Here is a 17,396-nt window from a genome sequence, read left to right as displayed (position 1 = left end):
CACTCGCTTCCCAGTGTCATATTTCCCGCGGTAACCACTCGGTGCTCAGTGCCACATTTCGCTGTTAGCCACTCAGTGCCATGTTTTCCCTAGTTATTACACATTGCCCGAGGTCATGTTCCCCTGCTAACCACTCATTGCTCAATGCCAAGAGTTCCTGATGGAATGATTTTACACAACTTCCTGAATTCAACCCTCACCAGTCCAGCTCCAGCTGCAAAAGGAGGCTAACTCGCTGCATCAACATATCAAATGTGATGAATTCCATTTTAAGAGCAGTGGCTGATTGCCAAGTTTTAAACAGCACTTGCTCTGTTTTCAATTTATCAGCATTCGCTTGTCCCTCCATTTCCAACATACCCCATCTTCATCTTCAATTATATCTTTGGCAATTGAGGCCAGCGTTGTCCACTTGCAGTTGTTGGTGGCTCTCACTGCACAGCGTTTGTGAGCTTTGAATTTACACACTGTGAACCAGAAAGGAGAGGATATATGAGAGTATTCAACAACTATTGTGTAGTAAAGTGTTTTATTTATGGGGGAGTGGGGATGAGGATGGATAGAGGGATGCCACCACAGGCTAAAAGTAAATCCACAAATCCTAGCTAGGAAACATCTGCTGATCGTTTTCTTTTAGGGCTCCCAAGGTGGGCCCCACAACAGCCAGATTATACATCACCTTATTAGTGTGTCAGGAATTCCCACCCTCTTCCCCACCTCCAAAGCATGAATGGCTGTCACTGAGGCAAGGCAAAGGCTTTGCCTCCAAACAAGGTTATCCCTACAAATGAAGCTATCTGAAATTGCCATGCTAGGTTGGGAGCTACCTAGCTTGCAGCCTTTGTGCCACAAGGGCCTAGATTTTCTTTATTAGGGATACTTGTAAGGAGAATTTCTAACCATTGGGATCCCTTACGAAGTGAAAGTCTCATCTATCATGGCCTCCTATATGATCAGAACTTTTTAAAGAGGCAGCCTTATTATCCATATCTTTTACTGACACACACTGTTGCACTATTACAATTCCATTATTTGGATTCCTTTACACAAAGAGGTGAACAGTTAGGAACTCATTTTGGGGCAGTCGCATTATCAGGAACCCTTGTAGTGGGAGATTCACTAATCAAGCTATTTTAAATGCCCTTTTAAGTTCTGTTGATTCTGTTTTTACCTCATACTTATTCCTTGTTTAGGTATCAAAGTTGATTACATAATCCAACAAGCTACACTCAGTCAGTATGGCCACACAACTGGGCAATGGTTAACGAGGTAGTCACTGACCCATACTTAATGTGGGGATTATACACGATATTAACTAAAATGTCTCATACTATTCAGCTGTTCAAATCCTGCCAACCCAAAGTCAGATTTAGCAGTAAATAAATCGACCAGAACATTCAGCAAAAAAGTGTAAACAAAGGAAGAATGTGAAGATGAAAGACATTCTTTAAAGTTTATTTTAAAAGGCTCCTGATTCCAGAGAAACAGGAAGAATCCATCACTGCCTATGAGGAAGAATCTATTCAGTGTTCTGTACAAAAACAGGCCATCCCTCGTGAAGAAGAATCTGCCCAGTGCTCTCTAAATCAATAGCCCATTGATACTATGCCACACGCATCTCACAGTCTTTGTTTATAATGGTAATCTTAATGCAGAACACTTCCTATAATGTTCAGGTGGGACGCTGTGGGAAAGGAGGGAGCTTGGTGTGCGGTAACAGGACATGTAAAATGAAGAGTAAATTCTCTGCAGAAAACTATCATTACTGGCTGTGAGAGGGACAGATAAGAAAGAATAAAGTGAGAAAACCATTTCCATCTTTGATCCTTACCTTCACAGGACAATCCATGAGACGTGACCCCGGACAGGGCCTCTCGGCACACATTACAGTATGTTGGCCGCGCGTGTGAGCAGGCATACCAGTTGTGCATCCCTGAGAAATGATCCATGCTGTACTGGGTCGACTGCTCAGAGAAAAACAGAATTAAGAGGTATAAGAAATATTTAACAGATACTGTCAAAGAGAATGTACCACCTGCCAGTCACCCTATTGGATCCAAATCATGACAAATAGATTCCAGAATTTCATGGATTGGGTGAGAGGAGCTGGCAAAGTGTAGAAGATGTGCTCATCTGTACATCGACATGCATGGAACAGTCATGACACATCATGATAGCTCTTCATTCAGTGTCATTTTTTAATTCCCATGCCTGGTTGGATTCTGCCCTAATTAGTGCTTTACCTGGTGTCTGACACTACATTTGTGATACGTGAGGTAAAACTGACAAATATTCTCAGTTACCATTTTGTTTTTACTCTAATGCTGTGCATAAAGTTACATAGTAGAATAAATCCGATAAGAGTTCTGAAATGAGCTGCTTAAATCAAACATATTGCGCTAAATTTGCATGATCATAGTGACAATTATATAATTCACTGACAGCAGCAGCCCTTGTCTGTGCATACCTGCCAGTTACTCACTCCCTTGATCAAGGTTGTGTGATGGGTGATAAAGAGTGTGGCCAAGTTCTACCTTGATTCTACTATTACACTTAAGTAGTCACAACAGGTATATGATGAGCAGCCTTTAAATAAAGGCTTGTTCATCCTCCCGCATAGACTTAACTTTTTAATGATATTGAGGAAGGGCGAGGAGACAGGAAGCAGAGGTAGTCTCCTGTGAGCATACAGTGCTAGATGCTTTGTGTCTCAGATTAGGCCAGTGAGTCAGGAGAAGGGTAATCATGAGCAACATCATGGCACAGTGCGGCAAGTGGTTACCATGAAAATGAACAGTTCTTAGAACAGGCAAGTAGTGGTTGTGGGTGATCATGATTAGAGGAACAGACAGACCTTTTTCCAGTTCTGCTCTGAAGTCTTGAATGGTGTGTCATCTCCAGGAGTAAAGAACCTAACAGAGTGGGTGAGAAAATCTCTGAGAAAGAGAGAATGAACAGCTAGAATTCATGACTAAGTTGGAAATCAGTGATGCACGAACGAGTAGGCTGGAAGTTTTACAATGGGAGTTTGAGGAATTAGGTGCCATTAGAGGCTAGGGGACTAGTAGGTAAGAAGGCCAAGAGGCGGAAACTAGCCAAATGAATAAGCTGTCTTCATACCAATTCATGGACAAAACAAATGAAGGAAAGGAACTGGAAGCACAAGTCCAGCTAGAATGGAGTGAGGTAGCAGCAAGAACAGAAACCTGGCTGTACCCTGGATATCGGTGGGAGCCAAACACAATAGGATATGAGATTTGAGAAATTGGAGGGGAATATAAAAAAGGTGGTGGTGAGGATGGGCAGAGGAGTGTTTGTACTATTAATAAAACTGTATTATTAGGGTAATGGGAAGGAAGGGTCTAAATTAATGGAATTATCAGGCAGAATCAGAATGGTTAGAACTAAAGAGGAAAGGACAGAAAATGCTGATGATAGCATCTGATAGGCCAACTTATGATGACAGAACAGAGGATTGTATGCAATGAAGATTAGGAGGGTCCTAAGCTGGAAAACAGTGGTAATAATGGGAGACTCTAAGCTGTGTATAAATAGGAAAGAACTATCATACCAAGAAGGAATTCAATAGAAATTTCTTTACCCATCCATGTGGCACTTCATTATCATGTGGAATTTGCTACCATAAGGAGTAGCTGACACAATTTGCATTGATGCATTTAAGGGGAAGCTAGATAAACATCTGAGGAAGAAAAGAATAGCAGGGTATATTGATGGGGATAGATGAGGAAGGGTTGGAGGAGGCTCGTGTGAAGCATAAACACAGTATGGACATGAATCAAAAAGCAGAACATTGCAGATGCAAAAAATCTGAAATAGAAACAGAAAAGGCTGGAAATACTCAGCAGGTTGGTCAGCATCTGTGTAGACAGGAACAGAGTTAATGTTTCAGGTCTGTGACCTATCCTCAGAACTGGGGCAAATTAGAAACATAATAGGTTTTGAGCAAAAGGTGGGTGAGACAAGGACAATAGGAAGGTCTGTGATAGGGGAAAGACAGGAAAGTCAGTCTTCCAGGGCCAAAGGGAATGGCGATGGGGCAAGAAACAAAAGATGTGCCTGAGAGAAAAACTGAAACAAAGAAAGCAAAGAAAAGGAAAGAAAATGGGTGCCAAAATTATGGTTCGAAATTGTTGAACTCAGCGTTGAGGCCGGAAGGCTGTAAAGTACCTAATTGAAAGATGAGGTGCTTTTCCTTAAGGTTATGTTGAGCTTCTTTCAGTTAGCACTTTACAGTCTTCTAGACTCAACATTGAGTTCAACAAGATAAAAGCAAAAAACTGCAGATGTTGGAAATCCAAAACAAAAACAAAAATACCTGGAAAAACTCAGTACGTCTGGCAGCTTCTGCGGAGAGGAACACAGTTAACGTTTTGAGTCCGAATGGTCCTTCAACAGAACCAAGTAAAAATAGAAGAGAGGTGAAATATAAGCTGGTTTAAGGGGGGAAGGGGGGTGGGTGGGACAAGTAGAGCTGGATAGAGGGCCAGTGATAGGTGGAGATAACCAAAAGATGTCACAGACAAAAGGACAAAGAGGTGTTGAAGGTGGTGATATTGTCTAAGGAATGTGCTAATTAAGGGTAGAAAGCAGGACAAGCAAGGTACAGATAGCCCTAGTGGGGGTGGGGTGAAGGAATCAAAAAAGGCTAAAAGGTAGAGATAAAACAATGGATGGAAATACATTTAAAAATAATGGAAGTAGGTGGGAAAAGAAAAATCTATATAAATTATTGGGAAAATAAAAGGTGGTTTGGGGGGGGGGGGGGGGGGGGGGGGGGGGAATTGGAAAGGGGGTTGGGATGGAGGAGATCTAAAATTGTTGAACTCAATATTCAGTCCAGAAGGCTGTAAAGTGCCTAGTCGGAAGATGAGGTGCTGTTCCTCCAGTTTGCGTTGAGCTTCACTGGAACAATGCAGCAAGCCAAGGACGGACATGTGGACATGAGAGCAGGGTGGAGTGTTGAAATGGCAAGCGACAGGGAGGTCTGGGTAATGCTTGCGGACAGACCGAAGGTGTTCTGCAAAGCAGTCACCTGAACTCTTCTTCCGCCGCCTTCGTCTCTGTGCTCACTTCTTTGGGCAGTAGTCCTCTCCCCGTTCAATGGATCCTTTTACCCACCTCCAATATTCTCCCTCCACCTGGACCCCTCCCTCTGGATTCTTACCTTTTCTTGATCTTTTCATTGAGAACTGTCGGTGTGACATCAGTCGTCTCAATTTCTCTGCTCCTCTCACCCACTCTAACCTGTCTCTCTCTGAGCTTGCTGCCCTCCGTTCTCTCAGGTCCAACCCTGACATTGTCATCAAACCCACTGACAAGGGTGGTGCTGTTGTTGTCTGGTGCACTGACCTCTACCTCGCAGAGGCTGAGCGTCAACTCGCAGACACTTCCTCCTACTTCCTCCTGGACCATGACCCCACCACTGAACATCAAGCCATTGTTTCCAGGACTGTTACTGACCTGATCTCCTCTGGAGATCTTCCTTCCACAGCTTCCAACCTGATAGTCTCCCAACCTCGGACAGCCCGCTTCTACCTCCTACCTAAAATCCACAAACAGGTCTGTCCCGACAGACCGATCGTGTCAGCCTGTTCCTGCCCCACGGAACTCATTTCTTGCTATCTTGACTCCATTCTCTCACCCCTTGTCCAGTCCCTTCCCACCTACATCCGTGATTCCTCTGACATCCTACATCATATCAACAATTTCCAGTTCCCTGGCCCCAACCGCTTCCTCTTCACCATGGACGTCCAATCCCTCTACACCTCCATCCCCCACCAGGATGGTATGATGGCTCTCCACTTCTTCCTCGAACAGAGGCCCGAACAATCCCCACCACCACCACTCTCCTCGGTCTGGCTGAACTTGTTCTCACGCTGAACAATTTCTCCTTCAACTCCTCTCACTTCCTCCAAATAAAAGGTGTGGCTATGGGTACCCGCATGGGCCCCAGCTATGCCTGTCTCTTTATGGGGTATGTGGAACATTCCTTGTTCCAGTCCTACTCCGGCCCCTCCCACAACTCTTTCTCCGGTATATTGATGATTACTTTGGTGCTCTTCATGCTATCGTCTGGACCTGGAAAAATTTATTAATTTTGCTTCCAATTTCCACCCTTCCGTTATTTTCACATGGTCCACTTCTGACACTTCCCTTCCCTTCCTTGACCTCTCTGTCTCAATTTCTGGTGATAGACTGTTCACCAATATCCATTACAAGTCTACCGACTTCCAGAGCTACCTTGACTACAGCTCCTCACACCCCGCTTCCTGTAAGGACTCCATCGCATTCTCTCAGTTCCTTAGCCTCCATCGCATCTGTTCTGATGATGCCACTTTCAAAAACAGTTCCTCTGACATGTCCTCCTTCTTCCTTAACCGAGGTTTTCCACCCACGGTCGTTGACAGGGCCCTCAACCGTGTCCGGCCCATCTCCTGCGCATCCGCCCACACACCTTCTTTTCCCTCCCAGAAACATGATAGGGTTCCCCTTGTCCTCAATTATCACCCCACCAGCCTCCGCATTCAAAGGATCATTTTCCGCCATTTCCACCAACTCCAGCATGATGCCACCACCAAACACATCTTGCCTTCACCTACCTGGCGGCATTCCGCAGGGATCGTGCCCTCTGGGACACCCTGGTTCACTCCTCCATCACCCCCTACACCTCAACCCCCTCCCACGGCACCTTCCCATGCAACCGCAGAAGGTGCAACACCTGCCCCTTTACTTCCCCTCTTCTCACCATCCAAGGGCCCAAACACTCCTGTCAACTGAAGCAGCATTTCACTTGTACTTCCCTCAATTCAGTCTACATTCTACAGGGCCCTGCATTCGTTGCTCCCAATGCGATTTCCTCTACATTGGAGAGATCAAAAGCAGACTGGGTGACCACTTCGCAGAACACCTTCGATCTGTCCGCAAGCATTACCCAAACCTCCCTGTCGCTTGCCATTTCAACACTCCACCCTGCTCTCATGCCCACATGTCCGTCCTTGGTTTGCTGCATTGTTCCAGTGAAGCTCAACGCAAACTGGAGGTACAGCACCTCATCTTCTGACTAGGCACTTTACAGCCTTCTGGACTGAATACTGAGTTCAACAATTTTAGATCATCCCCAACCCCTTTCCGATTCCCCCCCACCCCGGCCTTTTTCCCCCCAATAACTTATATAGATTTTTCTTTTCCCACCTACTTCCATTATTTTTAAATGTATTTCCATCCATTGTTTTATCTCTACCTTTTAGCTTTTTTTGATTCCTTCACCCCACCCCACCCCCACTAGGGCTATCTGTACCTTCCTTGTCTTGCTTTCTACCCTTAGTTAGCACATTCCTTAGTTAATATCACCACCTTCAACACCTCTTTGTCCTTTTGTCTGTGACATCTTTTGGTTATCTCCACCTATCACTGGCCCTTTATCCAGCTCTACCTGTCCTCTCTCTCTCTCTCTCCCCCACCCCCCCCACCCCCCAACGCCTCCTTAAACCAGCTTATATTTCTTTTTTTTCAGTCAGCAGCACACCTGCTCTAGGCATATGTTTTGTTTCTTTTCTTGCCCCATCACTATAGCCTTTGGCCCTGGAAAACTAAGGATGGAATTTTCCCTTTTGGGACTAAGCCCCGTGGCGGGGGGAACGGGGAGAGTTTCCTGCCGCAGAGGCCGCTGGGAATTCGTGCTGTATCCGTGATACAGGCCTAAATAATTACGCAGTCAGGGATTTCCCGATGTTTATGCAGCAGGGCAGGTTGGATTGCTCGTGCCCCACCATTATATCAAGGTGCCATATTTAAAAGATGCCTTGGCATCAACTGACCCACTGCTGAAATCAGAAGATCCATCTCCTGGGAGATCCTGAAATTAGAAGACCCACATCAAAGATGCTCCGCCCTCCACTGCTGCAAGTGCTGGTCCAGGGTCCGGTCAACGGAGGCCTCCATCTTCACTTCCGATCTCTATGAGCTGCTCCAGGCCTTCATGCAGGTAAGTCCAAGATTTGCACTCCATGTTGGTCCAGATGTGTTCTAGACTGGTGTGAAAATATACTGGCAGCGTGGATGATCCGGTCAGGCCTTCACCTGTATCCCATTAACGGGATGAAAATGGGTTTCATGCCAGCCTCTGGCAAGGATGACGACCCGCCATACATTTCCGCCGTTATTTTACGCCAGCGGGAAACCGACATTTGTCCTCCCACCCCCCCGCAATTAAACCCGCCACAGGGGCAGGTCGGAAAAATTCCGCCCCAACTCTTCTGACTTTCAATCTCTTCTGGCTTCCACCTTATTACAGGCATTTTCTTTGTCCTTGTCCCATCCGCTCCTCGCTCAAAACCTATTATGGCCTAGGTCTTCCAGTATACAGATTGTCGGAGACTGGGCATAACACCCCTCAAGTTATGCTTTGGGATCCTGTGGAACTTCCAACAGAATGACTCTATGGGAATTGCATGGGAAGTTTGAATTTCTGATGGACAACTCCCCGGGACCCTCTGAAAAAGTCTTCAAGTCTCAGTTGGAGTTTGAGACTTCGAACAGTTCCGATTTACTTACCTGGATAGTTATCCAGGAAATGTTAGACAGAAAAATCCTAGTCTAACTCCTGGGTAATTATACAACTTACATTCCAACTCTCTTCTCAACTCTCCCTTGATTAGCCCTCCCAAATGACTGTTTCCCTAACCCTCTGTCTTCCAATCGACCTTACTGCCCCGACACATTCAACCAGACCTGACTAGCCTTTGACCTGACAACGCCCCCTCCTCACCCAACTACTCACTCTACCCAACTCACCCAGTTGCTACACCACCCAGCTGGCACCCTACCCATTTAACTCACCCACCTACCCACTTATACACCTATTCACTCATACACTAACATACTGAGCTTGGGAACCTTTAAACATTTATCATAATAGGGCAGCTAGTGCTGTAAAAAGGAGGCCTGGCTTCTGCACATATTCCCTTTGCTGCTCTCTCCGCGGATTCCTGTGGTTAGGGAGTTGAGCAGGATCTTTTCAAAGTATGCAGGTAAATGGGTAGTTTCTATCTGAACAGGGCCTATGTTCCTAACTTGTCCCAGTTCTGATGAAAGGTCACAGACCTGAAATGTTAACCCAGTTTCTTCACAGGTTCTGCCTAACCTGCTGAGTATTTCCAGCATTTTTTGTATTTATACTAGTATATACTTATTAAGATGCATGACCTGTTTCTGTGCTATAAATCCTATGTAATTCAGTACAAGTAGGAAGGGGGTCAGGTTTATTAAATATTTAGTAACGGACACTTAGAAAACCTGTAGTAAATGAGGAAGTGGGCTCATTAAAAACAGACTTAGGTATGACAATTGTAGGGGATAAGACCTTGTTGAGGCCTTCAATTACACAGTGATTTTATCAATAGAAACACCAGTCTCAAGTACACTCTTGCTAAATATCCATGTCTCAGTCTCTTTCACTTCATTCAAAACCTTTAGTGCTGCTTGAAAGTTTGTCTGTGTGCACAGTAGTTATGGTTGTGATTTAGCTTGGTTTGGATAATCCCTCAAACTGAATAGGTGCGAGTACGCATTGTTTAGCTCCACATATAGAGAATGGCTGGAAGAAGTACTGGAGGAGCTATATCCCAGTGACAGTTAATACTTCAATGGAGAACGGTAAAATAAGAGAGCCAAAAAAGTGAGCATTGACTATAGCTGGGTATGCTACCAAGTTCAAACAGGCAGAAAAGGTTGCATGAAAGTGCTTCCATTAAAAAAATGAGTAGGAAAAACAGGAAGGATATCCAAGATCCTTTCTAAATGCTATTGGTCAGGGCCTGATCTATCACAACCATCCCCTTAAAACTGCTCCCAATAGAAATGCTCTACTAAGGATTACATCCACTGACACTGCTAATAGATTACAGCATATCACAAAAACTTTGCACAAACAATCTCTGCAAATAAGGGCTGAAAACTTTGTGCTTACAGTCAGAAATGTGGCAACTATTTACATTTTCCCATGATGACCCAGCTGCCTCAGAAGGGCCCTACCAAACCGCCTGATAAGAAATAGCTGCCCATCTAAGGCACTGCTGGAGGAGTGAGGGCTGTTGTAATTGGACCCTCATTTGCGAAGCCAGTCAATTTAGCGGTGAAGGTCCTGAACTGGTAACTCAAAATCACAGCAAGTTGTGGAAACAAATTTCAATAAATCTGGCAACTTCTTCCCCTTAAACTGATAGTGACGGCTGCTGCTTGCCAAAAACCCAAACTGGTTCACGTATATCCTTCAGGGAAAAGAACTTATCTGGTCTGGCCAACTTGTGATTCTAGTCCCCATTATGGTGGATTCCTGATGCCTTCTGAAGTTGCCTAGCAAGCCTCACGGTTTCAGGGCCACTAGGGATGGACAATAAATGTTGCCTTGTTAGCATTGGCCACTTTCAAGAACAAATATTAAAATCACGGTGCTGCTGATGGAGATTTGGACCTGCAAAATGGGAAAAAGTTGATGAAATTGCCATCTGCTATTCTTAAAAACAAGAGGCACCAAGGTCTGAGTGAAGGCAGCAATGACGTCCGGACACAGATAACCCTTGCACAGATATATAGTTTGTCACCTTGAAATGCTCCAAAGGCCTTTACACAAATGAGGTAACATTAACGCACATCATTGTCTGAATCTTTCTTTCAAGTTTAAAACCTTGCTACTTATCTTTCCTCTTCCTCAAGTGTGCTTAGTGTGGTTACCTAATTTGCTGTCACTGATTTACAAACACATTCCAGAAAGCATAGCAATCGCTGGTTTTCAACCACTTCACCTCAAAGTGATCCCTGTTCTGGATAGTTTTCATTGCTGCGATCCAATCTTCCATCTCCTTGCGGTTTTCAGCACATAAGATCAGCTTGCGGAAAGGCGTAATTATCTGCAGAAACAACAAGTACATACCTGGTTACTTTCTGGGGTGACCAGTATCATTGCGGATATACTGACCAAACACTGAGGCCAGGATTTTCCAGTCTCACCCACCACAGGAAACTGCCGCCTCAAGTCAATGGGCCTTTGACTGGTATGATAAATTTTCTATCCTGCCTGGGACGATTCTTGCCACAGGTGGGACGGAAAATCACGGCCTGAAAAAGAGTCAACATACTCAAGTTACATTTATATTGCAATAATCCTTTCATGTTTCACTGAGCTAACATGAGCAACTAGCCTCTAAATGCCATCAGCAGATCATCTTCATGCAAGGGGTTTCTGTTAGTAGGAGCTAAGCAATTGAAATTGGTGCTTCTAGATTGAGTGGGGAAGATTAGGCAGGATGCCTGTTCCAGATGGCTAGCCATGATCCTCGCTGAATTGTACAGGCATTTGCTTGGTCAAGTGATGATGAGACTCAGCTGTGGTCCCCTTCATGGTAGAAGAGCCCTTTGACACTCACTGTTGGGCTCACGTATAACGAAAGGATACTCTGGAGATTGGCGCCTGTGGAGTTGTTCTCAAGCAATAGCCAGAATGTTCAGGAGTGGACAGAGAATTTCACCACAAAAGAACTTTTGCCATAATCCGAAATATATAAAAATGTAGCAAGTTGCAAAAAAAAAACCCTGATCATCTCTGTGGGATATTTTAACTCTTTTAAAAAAGGGTTGCTTTTAAATATTCTGATAGCATTATCAGAATGACGATGTGGATTTCCTGTACCCAATACAGAGGAGGGTGAATTCCATTGCACAGTATCAATGGAAATGAACAAAGTAGCAGTGCCTGTTGGCTTTCTCCCTCACACTGTCAATATCTGTTGACCCTTTCTCTTACGTGCCTGCTGGCTCTCTCCCTCACATTAAGTGTCTGCTAACCTCTCCTCACTCATAGGGAAATAGGAACAGAAGGCCATTCAGCCCATCAAGCCTGCTCCATCATTCAATACGATCATGACTGATCGAACACTTCAATGCCTTTAACCCACACCCATAACCCTTAGCGTTATTGTTAATCAGCAATCTATCAATCTATACCTTAAACATACTCAATGACTGAGCTTCCACTACCCTCTGGGACAGAGAATTCCAAAGATTCACAACTCCCTCACCTCGATTCTAAGTGGTTTCCCCCGTATTTTAGTGTTGTGTCCCCTGGTTCTAGACTCCCCAGCCAGGGGAAACATCTTACCTGCATCTACCCTATCTATTCCTTTAAGTAGTTTGTAGATTTCAATGAGATCACCTCTCGTTCTTCGAAACTCTAGAGAATACAGGCCCCAGTTTCTCCAATCTCTCTTCACAAGACAGCCTTGCCATCCTTGGAACAAGTCTGATGAACCTTTGTCGCACTCCCTCTATGGCAATAATATCCTTTTTGAGGTAAGGGGACCAAAACTGCACACAGTACTCCAGGTGCGGGCTAACCAAGCTTCTATACAATTGAAGCAAGACTTCACTACTTCTGTACTCAAAATCTCTTGCAATAAAGGCTAACATTCCCTTAGTCTTCCTAATTGCCTGCTGCACCTAGCCTTCAGTGACTTATGGACAAGGACACTAGGTCTCTTTGTACGTCTATACTTTCTAATCTCTTACCATTTAGGAAATACTCTGCACATCTGTTCTTTCTACCAAAGTGGATAACCTCACATTTTTCCACATTATATTCCATCTGCCATAGTCTTGCCCACTCACTAAGTCTGTCCAAATGCTCCTGTAGCTACTTTACATCTTCCTCACAGCACACAATCCTGTCTAACTTTGTATCATCCGCAAACTTGGAAATATTACATTTGGTCCCCACATCCAAATCATTGATATATATTGTGAACAACTGGGGCCCAAGTACTGATCTTTGCAGTATCCCAGAAGTCAAAGCCTGCCAATGTGAGAATGACCCATTTATTCCTACTCTCTGTTCCCTGCCTGTTAGCCAACTCTTAATCCATGCCAGTATATTGCCTCTTATCCCATGTGCTTTTATTTTCTAATCAACCTTTTGTGGGGGACTTTATCAAAGGCCTCCTGAAAATCCAAGTATTACGTCCATCGACTCTCCCTTATCAATTTTGTTGACAACATCCTCAAAAAGCTCCAACAAGTTCATCAAACATGATTTCCCATTCGCAAATATATGCTGACTATGCCCAATCCGATCATGATTATCCAAGTATCCATTTATCACATCCTTTATAATAGATTCTAGCATTTTCCCTACTACTGATGGAAGACTAACGGGTTCCCTGTTATCTCTCTCCCTCCCTTCTTAAATAGTGGGGTGACATTTACTACCTTCCAATCTTCAGGAACCATTCCAGAAGCTATAGAATTTTGCAAAATGATCACCAATGCATCCACTATCTCTGTAGCAACCTCTTTCAACACTCCGCGATGCAGAATATCAGGTTCCGGAGACTTACCAACTTTCAGTCCTATTAGTTTCTCCAATACAACCTTCTTATTTATACTAATTTCCTTCAACTCCTCATTCTTCCTAGTCCCTTGGATCTCTAAATCTGGGAGTGTTCCTGTATCTCCCTCAGTGAAAACAGACACAAAGCAATCATTTAGCTTCTCTTCCATTTCTCTATTCCCCATTATGAATTCTCCTGACTCTGCCTGTAATGGACTCACATGTCTTAGCCAAACACTTCCTTTTTGTGGAAGCTTTTACAGTCCATTTTTATGTTTTTTGCTAGATTGCATTCATGTTCTATTCTCCCTTTAACAGTTTCTTGGTCTTCCCTTGCTGTATTCTTAAAAGCCTCCCAATCCTCAGGTTTACTACTACTTCTGGCAACTTCATAAGCCTTTTCTTTTAATCTTATACAATCCTTAACTGCCTTTGTCAGCCACCGTTGACTCACAGTTGTCTTTTGGTTCTCGCCCTCATACTATGTTCCTCATTTACAAGGCATACTATAATAAGACACGGGATGCAGAAATTCTCCAACAAGTGAATTTATGATTTCTTTAGGCTTATAAAGGGTGAAATACAAGAGCTGTTCCCATAGAGGAAGGGAGGGAGAACTGAGCAATGCTGACTTAGGCTTGGAGAGAATTCATCTACTGTTCTCTCATCAAACGCCTCGTCCAGTCTCTTTCTGACCTACATCTGCAACTCTTTAGATGATCCATATCACTAGTTTCATGGCCCTAACTGTCTCCTGTGCACCACCTTCCACAACTCCATCCCAAACCACAAAGATGTGAGTGCCTTCTGCTTCTTCCTTGAACCGAGGCTCAAACTGTTGCCATGCAACACAACCCTCCTCTGTCTGGTTGAGCTTGATCTTATGTTGATAAACTTCTCTTTTTAATTACATTCACCTCCTCCAAATGAAAAGTGTAGAGCCCCTAGCTGTGCCCACCTCTTTGTGGGATATAAGGAGCATTCTTTGTTGTAGTCCTACTCATGTCCCCTTCCTCACATTTTATTTCAGTACATTGATAACTATGTAGGTCGCCCAAACAAGAAAATTTCATTAACTTTGCTTTCAATTTGCACCACTTCCTTGCCGCCTTCTGTTTTGTCTTCTTTTTCCCTCAATTGAGAACTCTCTTCTGACGGTCTTCAATCATGTCTGGCCCATTTCTCACACTTCTGCTGTCACCCCTTCCCCTCTCTCCCAGAACCACAATATGGTCCCACTGCTCTCACCTTCCACCCTGCCAGCCTCTGTATTCAATGGATCAGCCTCTGCTATTTCTGTCACCTCCAGAGTGATACCTACCATTATTACAAAGGGACCATTCTCTCCTGGATATCCTGGTCCATTCTTCAATCACTCCCAACGCCCACTCCCCTTCCCTCAGCACATTCCCATTCAAGCACAAGAAATGCAGCATTTGCCCTTATCACTGCTTTCTTTCCTACCATCCAAGACCCCAAAAACTCTTTCCAGATGAAAGAATGATTTACATTTTAATCTTGCAAGTAAATATGCTGTATTCACTGTTGGCAATGTAGACTGGGTGAACGTTTTGCTTAACATCTCCTACCATCCGAAAGAGTGACCCTGAGCTTCTAGTCACTTGTCATTCTATTTCTTCATCTCACTTCCATTCTGACCTCTCAGTTCTTGGTCTGCAAATTTGTTTTTATGAAGCTCAACAGAAACTTGAGGAGTAGCACTTCACCTTTCGATGAGGCGCTGTAAACAACATTGAGTTCAACAATTTCAGGCCATAGCCACAGCTCCCATTTTTTCAGACAGCAAGTACCGATAATAATTCTGCTGCTACCATTTGCTGCTCCTCTGGACTCATAAAGTAAAAACAGAAAATGTTGGAATAACTCAGCGGGTCTGGCAGCATCTGTGGAGAGAGAAACATAGTTAACGTTTCGAGTCCCTACCCATCTGGTTCGGTAATGTCCTTTAGGGAAGGAAATCTGCCGTTCTAACCTGGTCTGGCCTACATGTGACTCCAGACCCACAGCAATGTGGTTGGCTCTTAACTGCCCTCTAAACGAGGGCAATTAGGGATGGGCAACAAATGCTAGCCTAGCCAGCGATGTCCACATCTCATGAACAAATAAAAAAAAGCTCTTCTTCAGAGTTCTGAAGAGTCACATGGACTCAGAACATTAACTCTGTTGCTCTCTCCACAGATGCTGCCAGACCTGAGTTTTTCCAGCATTTTCTGTTTTTATTTCAGATTTCCAGAATCTGCAGTATTTAGCTTTTATTCTCTGGGCTCATCTTTTGTTTCTCTACTTACTGCTTTACCTATTCTACTTTTGCCTTGCACCATCATCTCTTTTGTCCTTTAATCTCTCCTGCTTTCCACCTATTGCAGTCTCTCCCTTTGTACTTTCCTCTCCTTTCCTTGCCTCCATACTTGATTACAATCTGCTGTAACATCTTCCAATTCTGATGAAAAGTCATTAAGCTGAAATGTTAACTGTTTCTCTCTTCAAGGACACTGCCAAACCTGTAGAGTATTTCCAGCAATTTGTTTTTATTTCAGGTTTCAGCATCCACAGTATTTTGCTTTTGGTACAGACACAAATTTTCTCCTTGTTCCCAATCATTTAATCAACTCCATATGAGTCTTCTTTACAGCTGGACTCATATGGACTCGAAACTTTAACTCGTTCTCTCTCCACAGATACTGCCAGACCTGCTGAGTTTTCCCAGCATTTTCTAATTTTATTTCAGATTTCCAGCATCTGCAATATTTTATTTTTAATTTAATCAACTTGATTGTGAAAGTTCTTCAAACCCTGAGCTGCCAGAGTCCAGATAGCATTTCGCCATATGATCAATGATAATTTCTTAAACACAGAGATAAAAACAAAAAAACTGCGGATGCTGGAAATCCAAAACAAAAACAGAATTACCTGGAAAAACTCAGCAGGTCTGGCAGCATCGGCGGAGAAGAAAAGAGTTGACGTTTCGAGTCCTCATGACCCTTCGACCGTTTTGTTGATAATTTCTTAAGACTTTATTTTTCTCTTTGCGCGGTTTATAACACCTTAAACTTCATACACCGATATACCAGTCAGAATTATGATGCTCAACCAAGTGGAAAGGATGGTTCTTCACATCGGAAGTGAGTCGGATCACTGACCTAAAGATTATATCAGTGCCAAGGTTATATTTAGTATGGCAGCGGTAAGGCTACGTGTGATTGCGAGCTTATTATCTGCACCTTCCTTTGCTCGCATCCTATAATAAACCACATCAGAAATCACACTGCTCTAACATTTTCCATTCAGATGTTTTTCAAAGAAATCAGTCCAACTTGATATGGCCTGGCTCTGCAAACCCAACTCAGACTGTGTAAAGGCTAGGTGTCCAGATCCAGCCAATTACAATACAAATGGTGGACAGCTGCAGTGTAAAGGTTGCAATATCCTGTTCCTAATCTAGAGCAAGACAAATAAGGCACAGATGATAGACAATCAGAATTCCCAGATTCAAATGAAGTTTGTACAAATGGAGCCTTGCTCCAAACAGCTGCTATCCCAGCATTCATGTTATCCCAAATTCAGAAATCGGACCCAAACCCAAACTCCGGGATCAGACCAGCTTCAATCCTGAAACCCAAGTCTGGGATCAGACCAGCTCCAAACCTCAGCCCCAACTAAGAGGCCAAACCAGTCCCATACCTGAATCCCAATTCGGTGATCAGTCCAGTTCTAAACCCGAGCCTCAAGTTAGAACTCAGCGCAGTTCAAAAATTGAGATCCTCAACACTTTGTGATCTAACCAAGCACCTGCCATCCAGGTATTCACAATGTGACTATCATGCTTAGAAATCAGAGAACTGAAAGACTGTGTTTTTAAAAACAATGTAGCAAAAAGAAAAATTATCGCAACTTCAAAAAGACTGATGTTTTGCCTTAGTTTATAAGTATTTTAAAAATAAGTACACAGGGAGAGGTGGTGGCATAGTGGTAACCC

The 17,396-nt window shown here is 43.8% G+C and overlaps 1 protein-coding gene across 9 annotated transcripts in view; it reads right to left on the bottom strand.

Annotated features, from left to right (window-relative positions):
* The window catches only part of LOC121272942 (diacylglycerol kinase delta-like), a 147,388-nt gene that overhangs the window by 73,195 nt on the left and 56,797 nt on the right, over positions 1-17,396 (bottom strand). For 6 of the 9 annotated variants that reach the window (XR_005941928.1, XM_041179839.1, XM_041179847.1 and 3 more), the window contains 3 exons: positions 10,824-10,928; positions 1,832-1,964; positions 361-467 (listed from right to left, as the gene is read on the bottom strand). Coding sequence is in view for 8 of the 9 variants with exons in the window: in XM_041179839.1 (XP_041035773.1) it covers positions 361-467; positions 1,832-1,964; positions 10,824-10,928 (345 nt within the window). In the remaining variant the exon portion in view is untranslated. Of the gene's footprint in view, positions 1-360; positions 468-1,831; positions 1,965-2,854; positions 3,223-10,752; positions 10,929-17,396 lie in introns of those variants that run through there. The other 3 variants (XM_041179881.1, XM_041179896.1, XM_041179887.1) reach the window with 3 other exon arrangements.

The sequence above is a fragment of the Carcharodon carcharias genome, chromosome 2 (genome assembly GCF_017639515.1).
Source record: "Carcharodon carcharias isolate sCarCar2 chromosome 2, sCarCar2.pri, whole genome shotgun sequence".
Taxonomy (NCBI): domain Eukaryota; kingdom Metazoa; phylum Chordata; class Chondrichthyes; order Lamniformes; family Lamnidae; genus Carcharodon; species Carcharodon carcharias.
The sequence above is the reverse complement of the archived record's forward strand: the minus strand, read 5'-3'. Positions and strand labels throughout refer to the sequence as shown.